The 15302-nt window shown below is 40.0% G+C and overlaps 1 protein-coding gene across 1 annotated transcript in view; it reads right to left on the bottom strand.

The window, feature by feature from the left end:
* The window catches only part of AMPH (amphiphysin), a 282343-nt gene that overhangs the window by 49907 nt on the left and 217134 nt on the right, over positions 1-15302 (bottom strand). The window contains exons 12-15 of the mRNA XM_078059989.1: positions 9329-9445; positions 5143-5166; positions 3116-3139; positions 333-365 (exon numbers count right to left, since the gene is read on the bottom strand). Coding sequence (XP_077916115.1) covers positions 333-365; positions 3116-3139; positions 5143-5166; positions 9329-9445 — 198 coding nt within the window. The remainder of the gene's footprint in view (positions 1-332; positions 366-3115; positions 3140-5142; positions 5167-9328; positions 9446-15302) is intronic.

Raw genomic sequence — 15302 nt, 5'->3', positions numbered from 1 at the left:
TCTCAGATCAGGAGAACTTCTCATTTCCAGTAGAGGAATCAGCATAATTCCACAGCAGGGCTAACAATATTAATAGCTAGTGCAGCCGGGAAGCCCTTAGTAGGTGCCGGGCTACTGGGCAAAGTGCTCTGCGTGCATGTCTCATTGACTCTTCACAACACCCTACAACGTTGCCACTATTACTGCTTCCATTACTGAACTTGAAAGTCGTAGGGTCAAGTTTTGCACTGACACGCTTCAACATTATGCTATTCCAGTGACGTTGAGGTCCATATTTTAACAATTTGCATCATTCTCAGCAGGTAGAATGTGCCAGTGAATCGATCTCTTACCTGGGTGAATCCATTAAATGTACCACCAGAAGCCTAAACAGAAAGGGAATCAAAGTACATTATGTTTTATCATTTTTGTGGGATCAGTAAATGTCCATCAGACAAGTTGGAAAGTGAAGACCACCACATGTTTTAAAATAATACAAAAGGTTGCTGTGCATGAAAGTGTTTAGGAAATGAAAAAGGCCACTGTATTATTTTAAATAGGCTGACAAAGATTATTTTTACAAATAATAATTTTTACTGGCATGTGGCTCAGCGTTAACCAAAGCCCACTTTCTCAATAATGCGAAGATGATTCCAGAGAAAAGCCACAAGGGGTTAATAGCTCCCTTTTTAGGCTACTGATAGTATCTAGAAGCATTTTCAGTATTTCTCTAATACATCATTTGGATGAACAGCAATTAGGAGAGTCTATAGTTTCAGGGGGCCTGGGTAGAAACATTTCATGTGCTCTTACTTCTATAAAATCACTTTAGGAAGAGTAAATTAGTCTGTTCTATGTATTTTTAGTATTTGAACAGTAAAAATGAAAGTAGAATAAACACAATAAATGGGATGGTAAAATAGACTCATTAGTTCCCAATACAAAGATCCTGTTTTGTAATTTTTTTTTGTCAACCTATTTGTGTTTGGTTTGCACAAATTTCAAGGAGATGAGGCAGGCCTCAGAGAAGATACTGATGGATGGATAATGAAGTAGGTGGGAAACATTAGGAAAAAAAGAACCTAAGAAGTCTTTGGCTAGTCTATACTACATACTGGGGTAAGTACCTCTTCTTTATCAGGCTCTATTTCTTGGTACAACAATCCATATCTCTGGTTAGCAATTTCATCTTCAGATAAATCTGAGTTGCTGATGTCATTGTCTCGCGGACTAGCAGAACTCTCGGTGCTAGCATTGTGGGAGGTGCCCAGAACCAACGGTCTAGCTATCTCTCGGCTTTGTTCCCAGCAGTTAGCAATGGCTTGTTCCCCACATACATCTGCTGCTAAGTCGACATCCAGCCCTCTCTCACCTTCAACTATATCTAAATGTTCCCAGCAATTATCTAAGCCTCCTGAATCTCTGATAGGCCAGTGGTTAATAGGATTAAGCCAACTGGCAAATCCACTTACTTGGCCATCTGGTATACCAGGGAATTCTAGTATATCCATACTATTCACTACTGAATCCAAGCTTGGCTGCCAGATTTGGCCTGGATCTGTTGCCCAAGAGTCTGTTTTTACAATTGTTGGCAAGTAAATGGTATGGCTACAGTTCCCAGTCACTGTACTTTCAGACCTCTCTAGTAATGAGTCTTCTGCCTTACACAAACACCAATCTCTTCTGTTTGCATTAGTTCCCAGAGAATAATTAAGATCTGTCCTAGACTGAGCTGTCACTTTATGTTTTATTGATAAAACAACAGCCTCATTTTCATTCCTGTCAACCCCAGGAGTATGTAACACAGCCTCATGCTGAATCTCTTCAGCATCTGCACTGCCTTGTCCTGAGTGATGTATTATATCCTGGTTAAGAGAGTCTATTAAATTTTTCCTTATGTCTTTTCTAGCTAAACCCCATCCCTCAGGGCTGGCATTTTCAAGATTAGATACAGAATCAGTCTGGAGACGCAGATTCAAAATATCTGTGTCATGGACAGGTTTAGCTCCAGAGCTCTCTATAATTTCACAATTATTAATTACTACTTGATTCCCCTCCTCTAGCCCTTGGCTTCTGTAACTAAATTCAGCTGCCATATCTACTCTTTCCAGGTCTTCTTCTAATACACCAACCTTATCAAAATACTTTTCATTGGTCTTTTCACTTTCCTTACAACTAGCTCGTAGATCTTTCATCATTTCCTCTTTATTGACTGCTAAGGTCTCCTGGTCTTGCTTTCCTATTTTCTTAAGAAGATCTACTAGCCTGTCTCCTGTACATTCACACGCTTTCTCTTCAAATTCCTTTGTACCTTCTAGTGCCTCGATATCAATAGCTCCAGTGTCTACCTTTTCACATGTCTCCACACCTGCCCACATAGAATCTTCCATCTTCTCTTTCTCTTCCTCTTCTTCTGACTGTTTAACATCTTCTTGACTTTCTCTGACCAGGCCACCAGTTTCTGTGGCTGCCATCTCTGAGGCAGGTAAGTCATGAGGCTGCTCCATCTCCATACCAGCCGCTGTGGCAAATTCAGCCTCAGGCACAGGCTTTGGGTACAGCTGTTCATTTCCACATGGAGGGGCTGGCCCCACGACATGCTCACCCTGTTCAGCTACAGTGTGCCAGTCAGCAGAAGAAGGAATTCCAGTGGATAATCCAATGTCTTGCTCTGCTTCAGAGAGACATGAAGAGTCTTCCTGAGACCCACCTTGGGTAATTTCCTGGCTGATACTCTCTGTACTAGCATCAGGGCCCCAAATAAATGCACCTAGGTCAATCTGAGATCTTTGAATTTCTTCGGCCAACCCACTCTCTGGAGTTTCCTCCATGATCAGGTTACACAGGGAAAGACTTTTTGAAGAGTCAGTCTTTAGAGTATGCAGAATAGCAAAGAAAAAAAAAAACAGAAGATGAAACAGATCATGGTAAGATATGATGAGAAACACAAAGCTCTTCAGTAGGGTAACACCAGTTAAACAAAGCTAGAGAGCATTTAAATTAAATGGCTTGAGGTTAAATCTGCGACTAGCAATGCCATGAGAAAAAAAAAAAAAGCTCATTCTAGATAATATCCATGTATATAGCGCACATAAAATATTTTTAAAAATCCAGAATATTCTGGATATTTACCTACCGGCTGTACCAAATCAGTGCTTGTCTGTATGAGTAAAAAAAAAAAAAATGATAATCAATAATAATAATAATAATAACAACAACAACAGGGCAAAAGAAGTAAATTCCCTAGCACATTAAAATCCCATGCTGTCCAGAGTCAACATTCTCCTGAAAGCTGTAGCTTTTACTGGTTTGAAATTAAATTTTACAACTTGTTTTGTGATAGGAATGAGTTTTGTTTCAATACCGTTTATGACTACACAGTTGAAACATGAATAAAGCCTTTCTCATTTTCTAGTCAACAACGATTTTCAGGGCTATTACAAGACTTCTGCTTTAGCAAACTCTGAAACACAAAGTTTCAAATAAAAAAGCAAACCTGAGAACATCAGAATAAGACCAAGCCCTAGCAGCCACAAAAATACACAGTATTATATGCTCTGACACAGTATCAGAATAAACCTTTCCCCAAACTCACCCCACACTTGCTTCTTCCTCTGAGGTAGTGTTTATATGGAGGATGATCTGATACTAACCACTCTGACTGGACGATTCTCCTCACGTTCTCCCCCCAGCCTAGAAGCCTTGTCTGCACACAAACAACCCTGGGGGACTGAGAGGATCAAGGAACGCCAGCAATTATGTCCAGGGAGCTATTGTTTTGCAATTTTGTCACTGCTACTATTCTTAGCAGGTTTGTCCTCTGAAATAATCCATGATCCCTCCAGATAATACCTTCATCTTCACCATACCCTTCCCAGCTACAGAAGGAAAAATGTATTATGACTCCAACTAAAGATATGAAATACTGGAATAATAAAACATTAGCACTGTGTTCTTGGTCGTCAAGACCATTAACACAGAGTTGTGGCTAGAATTCAAATGTTCTGAACGTCAGTCCATGTATCCCTTTTTGTGATTATACAAGCAAAGCCAGCTTTCAATTAACATCTTTTAGCTCTTCTCTCGAGAGCCTTCCATGATGCTTCAAGCATCCTAAGTATTAGTGCAGTATAAACCCACTCCTGTGGAAGGGAAGGGGGCAGTCATCTTTGTTTTAAGATAAAAGAGTAGCAGTGTCACTTCAGAAGACCAGGCCCATGAATAGCTTGATCTAGCAAACTTTCCTGTTGCTGTCTCACTAAAAAGACAGCACGAAATTCAATAGCTGAGTTCTGAAGACCATGTGACCAGAGCTTTTCCAAGACAGGGCAGACAAACGCCCTGCCCCTGAAGGGTGTGAAGCTCCATATGGGTGTGGCCACCCTCCGAATCCCACAGCACACATGCTGCACCATAAAGCTCTGTTCGTGTCTTTTTCCCAACTCTAACTTCTTTCGGAAGTGCTCATCCTTGCACGTCAGATTAGCTGAATACACACCATTAGTAGTAACAGCTACCTTTTATTGATATGTATCAGACATGGGGCTAAGCACTCTACAAATATTATCTACTTCATCCTCACACAACCCTCTGTGGTAGGCATCATTACCCTTATTTTACGGATGAGAAATGCGGAGACTGAAAGAAGTTCATAAATTGCTCAAAGTCATATTGTTATAAGAGGTAGAGTCTGGACTCAAATCCAGAGCTGTCTGGCTCTAAAGCTCAAATTCTTATTGATGAAGCTTCATTATCATTGGAAATAATAGTAAGAAAGAGGTTCCCTGTGCAGAGTAGCCTGCCCCTTACATTTTCTCATCCATGTTTTCTTCTGTTCTGTTTAAAAGCAACAAAAAATGTGCCCGCCCTTCACTACAACATTTTCGGTAGCCACCAATAACCACAGGAAGAAGCATAAAGGGGCATAACACCAAATTCTTGCTTATCCAGGCGTCTGGCACACTGACACTATTTTCCTCACCATTGTTTCCAGGTGCTGGTAATGCTTGGAACCATCAGGAAGCTGATGATTGTTCTAGGGGACTACACTGTCATTAAAAATGTCTAGGTCTTCTTCCCACTGCAGGTGAATTTAAATGTAACAGGGTTTCCAAATTTCTAGGGATCCAGATACATCAAAATACAAGGTTTTAGCACTCTTACCGTCCATAGGTCCCAGGGCAATGTCTGAAAGCAAACAAATAAAAATATGGTTAGTATACAAGTCCCAAGCATGTAAAAAATACTGAGGTGACAAAAGTTCTTGAAGTAAAACATTTTGAAATACAGCACTGTTCAACAGAACTTTCTTTGGTGATGACAAAGCTCCATATCTGTGCCGTCCAATATGGCAGCCACTAGTCACATGTAGCTACTGAGCACTTGAAATGTGCTAGCGTAAAAGAACCAAATCTTAAGTTTTACATAATTTTACTTAATTTGAATTTGAATAGCCAAATGTGGCTTGTGGCTACCATACTGGACAGTAGAGGACCAGTCAATCTGCTTTTCACTATACAAAGTAGATAGCTGTATCTGAAAACATGATGAATGGGTTTACTTTAGTGCATGCAAGTATACACACACAGAGAGACACACACACACACACACTTAAAACGAAGTACAATGTGTCCAGATATTAGAGTTTCTCACATCTTTGAGCACATGCAGTCCGATTCATTGCTAATGCTACTTCTTCCCCTCCCCCGACCATATTCAAGAGGTTGCATTATGACCAGTTTGATGGTAAATGAACCCCAGAAAAAGAGTTCTTCAATATGTTGAATTTGATGATAACACAGCTCAACTAACAGATAATCATGCAAATTAGCAGGGTGCCCCCTAAGACATATGGATGAATTAGACTTACTACTGGCATTTTAATTATCAAGCCCATTGATCCCAGTGAATGAATCCAGATGGTTCAAGTGACTTCCGCTGTGTGTTTGGGAAAGTGAAGGAGAACTCTCATTTCCTTTGTGACTGAGAATTGCTGCCAAGGCCACATCCTTTTCTGCCTTTGTCTTTGTGACTAGAACAGATCTGTTTATGAACTTGTTTTGAATCACTAAACGAGCGGCAAATTAGAAAGCCTGGCACTCCCATCTAAGAATATGGGAGTTTCCAGATGGGGTCACAGACGTCTCATTAGGATTCTATACTACAGAACATGGACCCTGTGGTTCTGAGTGAGCCCACCCCCCCTGGTCTGGGCCTGCTCTGACTGTCCAGCCCCAGCCACCCAGCATCTCTGTGCAGCCTGGCTGGTCTCTGGGTTAACACCCACCTGTTGAATGACTAAGAAAGGAGAGCAGAACAGCTGCACAGGAAACCACAGTTATTTGTATGTGGACTCCTTCTGCAACTAATATGCACGTTCTGATTATTCAGATGGTTTGGATTTTCCTGCTTCCCAGGCCCTTAAGAATCACAGCCCCTAGGGCGCCTGGGTGGCTCAGTCGTTAAGCGTCTGTCTTCGGCTCAGGTCATGATCCCAGGGTCCTGGGATCGAGTCCCACATCGGGCTCCCTGTTTGGCGGGAAGCCTGCTTCTCCCTCTCCCACTCCCCCTGCTTGTGTTCCTGCTCTCGCTATCTCTCTATCAAATAAATAAATAAAATCTTAAAAAAAAAAAAGAATCACAGCCCCTAAAAGCTACTCCATATCCCTGCATAATGCAGACAGCACTGCTATCTTCTCCAAAGGAAGGCAGCAATGTGAAACGGCATGTTTATCAGTCCTCAGGATCACGAAATGATGTGTTAACTCGTGTGGACACTGCGGAGATCACAGGAGAGGCGTTCCGCTAGCAGCGAGAACATCCATTTAAAACATGGGGTCAGGTGATGGGTAAGGGAGATCATTCTGAGCGAAGGGGAAGGAAGGCCAGTAGAATCCGATGGCTCTATTGTTTTTGCTATCACAGCCTAAGACTGCCCTTGGTGAAAAGGAGATGTGATTAGAGCCAGCTCACAGGATGACTCTGCCGTGAAGTGACTCCATTAGAGCTACCGGAGGGGGGCGGCTGATTACCCCGCCTGAGGGAGAACGCGGGGCACATGTGGCTTTTCCTGACTGCAGTGATGCATTTTCTTCCAAAGACTTTTGAAGCTTAACTGAGGTCATTTTTTTTTAATTCTGAAAGAATCTTTGTTCTAAATCTACACAAATTCCATGATCTGTGGATTTATTTAATCATGAATTGATATAAAAGAGGTTTCTCTCTCGATTCAGACTCGCGGGCAGAAATGCTGTGGCATCTCACCCACTGACCACGACAGCACCCACTGCAGAGACCTGCCTTCTGTCACTAGAGCAGTGAATGCTGGAGAGCGAGGCTGAGGAAGGCCCATGAATTCTGCACAATGAGGAAGCTCTGATGGGGACGTGTTCTGAATGAGATGTACATTCATGTTCTGCTTTCCTGGGCCACCAAGGCAGAACCCTCAAAACTTGCTGACAATTACTATGTTAGCATTCCCCAAAGTATGTCTTAGAGAATATTCTAATGACTATTAAAAAACTTTCATTAAAACAGATTTCTGTGGTCAAATTTGGGAAACTCTAAGTTAAACAAGTCTACACAGTTTTTTCTTTTAGTTGCAGAACTTCTTGGAGCCTGTAATATTCCGATGCATACAATCAGAGAAAGACATGTATCATATGATCTCACTGATATGAGGAATTCTTAATCTCAGGAAACAAACTGAGGGTTGCTGGAGTGGTGGGGGGGTGGGAGGGATGGGGTGCCTGGGTGAGAGACATTGGGGAGGGTATGTGCTATGGTGAGCGCTGTGAATTGTGCAAGACTGTTGAATCACAGATCTGTACCTCTGAAACAAATAATGCAATATATGTTAAGAAAAAAAAAAAAGAAGAAGAAGAAGATAGCAGGAGGGGAAGAATGAAGGGGGCGAAATCGAAGGGGGAGACGAACCATGAGAGATGATGGACTCTGAAAAACAAACAGGGTTCTAGAGGGGAGGGGAGTGGGAGGATGGGTTAGCCTGGTGATGGGTATTAAAGAGGGCACGTTCTGCATGGAGCACTGGGTGTTATGCACAAACAATGAATCATGGGAGTACTACATCAAAAACTAATGATGCAATGTATGGTGATTAACATACAATAAAAAATTTAAAAAAAAATTCCGATGCATATCGTGACTCTCCTTTTAAAAGAGAGTTAATAGAACTTTCCCAAACATTTATCTAAGAGACCCATTTTTTGCAAGTATCTTTAAGGCTAGTATCTGATCTGCTTATTAATTACCTGCTTTATTGACATCTCAGATTTTTATTGTTCCCAAATTACAACAGGGAGGCCTTTAGAAACCCAATCATATTCTGGAAGAAAGCATGGATTAGAAGTTTTATTTATCGAGGTTTATATTGAGCTGACAGTGGTTTATTGTAAGGTATCACAAGACTTCAAGACCAGAAAATTGAGTGAGGTCTCAATTCTCAACTTCAGTTTTATAATACACCTTCATTAATTAATTTGAAGTATATTCTAACATCTTTGGATTTGCCCAAATTCAAATGTGAGCTCCCAAGCACATTAAAAATACGGATATAAACAATTTCTGTTTTGCCAAATTTTGAGTTAACTTCCTTTTGTGAGCACAGACAATTGCAAAGGAAGTCTACTACAGAGGAATCATCCAGAAGTCATTACTGTGCCCACCTCCAGGACCCCTCTGCAGGAGAACGCTGTGCGATCACTATTGGGAGTGAGGAAATGTTGAGGGTGAGGAAGTGATGAGCAAGGACAAGCTGGATAAGCAAGGCCAACTCTGGCCATAGTCAAGATCACATAAGGGAAGCTTCTGCAATGTGGAGGAGAACAAGGTCTTCGAGTTCAAAACTACCAAGACTGGAAAACATTTCTGCTGGGGCATAATTTCAAGGTCATTTCTAACGTGCTTTAATATGCAAAACATGAGGAAGGAAAGTAGAGAAAACAGTAAGAAGATTAAGCCCAGGGCCAAAGAAAGAGCTTCATTTAGAGAAGCCAGAAAATGTATTGTCCGAAGCTGAACACTCTGAGTGCAAACTAATACTAATAATGACAATTACTCTGAAATGGAGGATTCCTGGGCAAGCTGCAATGCATGGCTATCCCAGCTCTATGGATAGAGAGAGCTAATGGTGGGGGGGAGCTTTGGAATGAGAGCTATGGATAGTCCTCTTTCTACTCTTCCTTCCCATTGGGGAATGTTTGTCAACCCCAAAGAAAAGTGAATAGTCACTTGAAATAGACGGGGGTCCCTGACAGGCATTTGCTGCATCATAGAGCTTATTCAAGTTTATGAAATGTCATCCCCAAACATCAGAACTGCCCCTGGCTACCTGCGACATGGGGGAGTGGGTCACTCCGGCAGAACCTGCAGGTGCCACCTCAGGCTTGAAAGGGTCGAAGTCCAGATCCAACAATGTCTCCTCTTTCTTCACCTCAGGGGCTTCATTCTGTTAAAATAAAACAAAGTATGAGACTTTATGATATAATCCATGTATGATCCTCAACGCCACTGGATATCCCCAAAGCAGGCTCAGATAGTTTACCAGTTAGGTGGCTCACCCATAAGCTCCCAGAGTCACCAGCTAAATGTGGCAAAGGGGGAAATAACCAATTCTGGCCAACTATCATCTAAGACACCCAGGAATGTGACCCAGGCTTTTAGTTCCTCTCCTTTGTCCAGCTCTGAATCCAGCCAACGAAGAAAATGTCTGAGAGGTATGTCCTGATGCCACCAAGATCCAAGGATTCCCCTCTGCTAGTTCAGAAATCTCAAGTCAAGAATTACAGATGACCAGATGGATAAAATGGGCCAAGGCTTGGACCCATTCCTGAAGCCCACTGTTGTGATGTTCCCTGCAAAGCTGGCACGTAAAAAGGAAGGGACACTGTCTATTTTGACTTCATCCACCTGCCTCATCTCCCAGAGGGACCCTATCCCTTGATCTAGTTTTCGTATGATCCATTCTTCATCCATAATGCTGGTGGTCTCAACTGTGCGTATGAGGGAGGGAGGGTGAAAGGCAAAGAGGCGGAGAGAGAACCCTGTCCCCCAACGTTTACTAAAAAATAACACTCTTGGATTAGAAACAGGTAAGACAAATAAGACCTAGGAGAAGAATCCTGCTATGATAATAGGAAAACATTTATAACACTGAACATTAATATTTGTTCATTTATCGTGATACAAAAAAGTAACATGGGCTTGAAGTTCGCCTAACCCTGGCTCAAGTTACATAGCAAGGGTCAGAGCTGAAATAAAATCTCCATAAGCTATCATGGTGAATAGAACTGGATCAACACAGAATCAAGTTACATGTGTTTGATGCTTGATATAAGCTTCAATTTTGACCATCTGTTGCCTAGAAACTGAAAGGTCACAACCACGGATAAAGCATATATAAGAACAGGGATGTTCAGAGAAAGATTTTATTTATTTATTTATTTATTTATTTATTTATTTATTTATTTATGAGAGCGAGCATGCACATGTGCGAGTGTGGGGAGGGGCAGAGGGAGAGAGAGAATCCCAAACAGACTGTGCGCTGAGTGAGGAGCCCAACACAGTGCTCGATCTCACGACCCTAAGATCATGATCTGAGCTGAAATCAAGAGTCAGACACTTAACCAACTGAGCCACTCAGGCTCCCTGTAGAGAAAGATTTTAAAGAACAAGAGTACTTTTGATTAATATTTATCATAGAGATAAAATTTAAAACCGTATGTAAAGCTTTGGGACATAAAAGATAATACTTTATTTAGTATATCCACATTCACCGTAGTAGGAAATCTGCTTCAGTACCATGTTATTGGTTTTGAGCTATTTTTTTTAAAGATTTATTTATTTATTTGACAGAGAGAGACACAGTGAGAGAGGGAACACAAGCGGGGCAGTGGGAGAGGGAGAAGCAGGCTTCCCGCGGAGCAGGGAGCCCGATGTGGGGCTCGATCCTAGGACCCTGGGATCATGATCTGAGCCGAAGGCAGACACTTAATGACTGAGGCACCCAGGCGCCCCTTGAGCTATCTATTTTGCAGCATACAAATATATACACTTATACACTTTTCAAATTTCCCAAGGATAATGCTCTTCTGAGATCCTTCTTTCTTTAACAATCACAAAGCTATCAACCGATTCCTTTGGCCCATATGCAAAATCTGCCTCAGTCTGTTTTTCAACATTTATATTGACACAGTTATATTTTTAAAATTCTGCAAACACCTATATTCACTTCGAATGTGCTAGGCACTGTTCTGAGAACTTAATACATATAAATATTAACTCAGGTTAGGGCACTTTGCTGCAGTCTAATGATGACAACCCCACCACACTGTTATTGCCTTTAAAGAATTACCTTACTAGATTCTTCAAACTTCATTCATTTCACCTGCACCGTCTAATCGTTACAAAACTCAAGGAGTAGTGGCATCATTTCTCCATCTGGGGATGAGGAGAATGGGCAGAATGAGCTTAGCTGTTGTCCTGGGTCCCTCAGCTGTAATGCAGCCGAGACAGGACTGCAACAGCTGGGTGCCTTTGACTCTGGTGCTTTTCTAGGCTGCTGCTAAGACCCGGTCCCCCATCTCTCAAACGGGTACCCTGAGGATCTGCAGAAGAATTCTTGAGAGTCTGTAAATGCTTCATAAAATGTGAACCCATCCAAATACGTCCATTAATCCTCCATGAGCATAATGGATCCCCTTAAGGAAGCTTGGATGGGAATTTAGACATCAAGGATGAAAAGACGTATTAGACTCTACAGAGCTATGCTTAGACTTTGCGATGGATCTGGGTTTGCACCCAGTTTTGCCACTTGCTAGCTGTCTCTCTCTGGGCAATTAGTTCAGCTTCTTTGAGCCTCCATTTCTTCATGCATAAAATGCAAGCGATACTACCTAGTAAGATTACTGTCAGTAGTAAAGACAATGAATCCACTGTATATACTATATAGAAGATACTCTAAATGGAAATGGAAATTAAACCATTATTAATTATTATTGGTAATGAAGTATATCTGTGTAAAACCACTGTCCTCAAATATCTGTATATTTGGCTGCCTTCAAAATGTGCTGTTGGCTTCTTCAGACTCAATTTCTACTTGGTTTTGCACCCTGAATTCTTGAGAGTTACCCTTTAAGGCACTCATATCAAAGAGTAGTTTGATAGAACTACAAAAAGAACAAAAAAGGAGTTGCCTGTTGATGTAATATTCCTTTGTAAAACAACAATTCCATCATTACATGTTGAAACACACAGTGACATGTAATTTCTCTTAAAGTTATAAAAGAAAACTAATCTCTCATTCCTTCTACCCATTAGAGAAACTCTGATATGGTCTCAACATTCTTAAGCTTTTGGAAGCTAGAGCTTAAGTATTGTTTCACCATTAAAAGTCTAGAAGAGGTGACCTAGAATGTGCTCCCAAGAAAGGAGACTAGATGTGTAAACCACAGAAGGGAAAATATTCAATGGGAAAAATCTTACCAATTATAATAATCTTTTTACTATATTTCATGAAGGGTCTTCTGCTAGGAACATCCAAGCTTACAGCTGAAGTACTGAACTTCTTCCAGTACAGGTATATCCTTGATCATAATCCTTATGCCTAACCTTGCCATGGCCTCCTGATAGATGGAGTTGGTCACCTTGACTTGGGGATGACCACCTGTCATGCTTTGGCCAATGGATGTTAGCGAGTATCATGCAAGCAAAGGCTTGAAATAGGCTTGCATGGTTGACTAGCTTTTTTGTATTCCTGCCATTCACGATGAAAAGCACAAGTTTTGGGGGAACCACCGGTCAAAGAGGATGGGAGACGCAGGGAGTGCACCTGGACCCATCATGACTACATTTCTCAAAACTGAAGTTAAAGAGAAATTCTTAAAACTGGCCAGAAGAAAAAGATGTGTTATTTCACAGAGGAACAACCTAAGAATAATAGCAGATTTATCATCAGAAATAATCCAAGCAAAAAGATGGTGAGGCAGTATCTTTGAAGTACTGAGAGGAAAAAACTTAGAATTCTGTGCCCCTTGAAAATATTTTTGAAAAACAAAAATGAGATGACTATTTGTTCATACATACAAAAGCAGAAAGAATTCACTGCCATCAGATCCACACTACAACTAATGTGAAAGGACATTTTTCAGGCACAATAAGTAATACTAGGTGGAAATATGGATCTATACAAGGGAATGACGATCACCAAAGGAATGAGAAATAGTAACTATGTAGGTAAGACTTTAGTTATTATTTAAATCTCCTTAAAAGATAAGTAACTGCTTAAACAAAGATAATGGCAAAGTAATATGAAGTTGCTTTACATTAAAAAGTAAAATCTGTAACAAAAATAGTACAAAAATCAGAAGGGGGAAATGTAAATATACTATTGTGAAGTTCTTATACTATACCTGAAATACTATACCTGAAATGGCGTACTACTATCCGAAGGTAGACTGTAACAAATTAAAACATATACTTTAAGCCCTAAAGCAACTACTAAAACAAACAAAATAAAAGAGAGTAATAAAAATAATCAATCTAAAAGAAGGCAGCAAAAAGAAAAGAAGGGTTAAAACAGATGGCACAATAGAAAACAAGTATCAAAGTGCTAGATTTAAACTTCACTATATGAATAACTACCTTGAATGAAACTGGTCTAAACAATATAGTGAAAAGCAGAGGTTATTAGATTGGACTAAGAAAGCAAGATTCAATAGACATTGCTACAAGAAACTGATTTCAAATACAGAGACACAAATAGGTTAAAAGTAAAAGGATGGAGAAAGATATACTATGCCAGCCTAACCAAAAGACAGCTTGAACAGTTATATTAATGTCAAGAAAAGTAGATTTCAAATCAAAGAACATTATTAGGGATAAAGAAGTTCATTTCCTAATACAAAAAGGCATTAATTCTAAACATTTATGCATTCAATCACAGAGCATGAAGATACATGAAGCAAGAACCAAGAAAACAGCGAAAAGAAATTTCAAAATGCACAATTTTGTAGGGGAGATTTCACTAGCCCTCTTTCAATAATTGAAAGAAGAAACAGAAAATCAACAAGGTTATAGAAGATACAGAAAACATCAAGACCCAATTTGATCTCATTTACACTTACAAAACACTCCATACAGTAGCAGAATACACATTCTTTTCAAGTGCATGCAGAACATGGAACTAATATAGACACTATTCCGGGGCAACGAACAGGTCTCAATAAATTTAAAAATATTCAAGTCACACAAAGTATCTCTCTGACTACAGTGGAATTAAGTTTTAAATCAGTAAGAGAATTATCTCTGGAAAAATCCACAAATATTTGGACAAAAATAACCCGATGAAAGACACCAAAAAAAGAGAAAAATCAAAAGAAAGAAGAAATCAAAGTGGAAATTAGAAAATATCTTGAGTCGAATAAGAATAAAGACAACACACCAAAATCTGTGAGATGTTGCTCAAGCAGTATTTAGAGAAAATTTACAGCACTAAATCCCTATATAGGAAAAGAAGGAAGGTTTCAGATCAGTAACTTCAGCTTCTACCTTGCAAATTAGGGGAAAGAAATATACACAGCAAATAAAATTCTAAGTAGAAATGGGGGAAACTATGCAGATCAGAGTGGAAATGAATAAAATAGAAAATGAGAGAGAGAGAGAATATCCATAAAACCAAAAGGAAGTGCTTTGAGAGGATTAATAAAATTGATAAACCTCCAGCCAGATTGATCAAGGGGGCGGGGGGGGGGGGAGAAAGAGAGGGCACAAATTACCAATATCAGGAATGAGAGAGGGGGCATCACCACAGATAATAAAAAAGAACAATAAGGAAGATTTATAAGCCACTTAGTTCCAATACACTTAACAATTTAGATGAAAGAGAAAAATTTCTTGAGAAATACAAACCTACCACATATAGAGAAGCTGAATCACTACGTTGTACACCTGAAACTAATGTAACATTGTATGTCAACTATACCCAAATAAAAAAAAATATTAAGAAAAAAAACAAACAAACAAAAAATCCCCACAGGCACAGATGGCTCCTCCAGTGAATTCTACCAGAGTTAAGGAAGAAAAAAATACCAATTCTACACAACTGAAGAGGAGTGAATATTTCCCGACTCATTCTATGAGAAAAGCATTACCCTGGTACTAAAATCAAATCAGATAATGACATTATTAAAAACAACACCCTATGGACTAATGTTCTTCATCAACACAGATGCAAAAATGCTAGGGAAAGCTATTTAGCAAATTGAATGAAAATACATATAAAAATTAATTGCATAATGACCAATTGA

Source organism: Halichoerus grypus, chromosome 12 (assembly GCF_964656455.1).
Source record: "Halichoerus grypus chromosome 12, mHalGry1.hap1.1, whole genome shotgun sequence".
In the NCBI taxonomy this organism is placed as follows: Eukaryota; Metazoa; Chordata; class Mammalia; order Carnivora; family Phocidae; genus Halichoerus; species Halichoerus grypus.
Note: the sequence above shows the minus strand (reverse complement) of the source record. Positions and strands in the feature narration are given on the sequence as shown.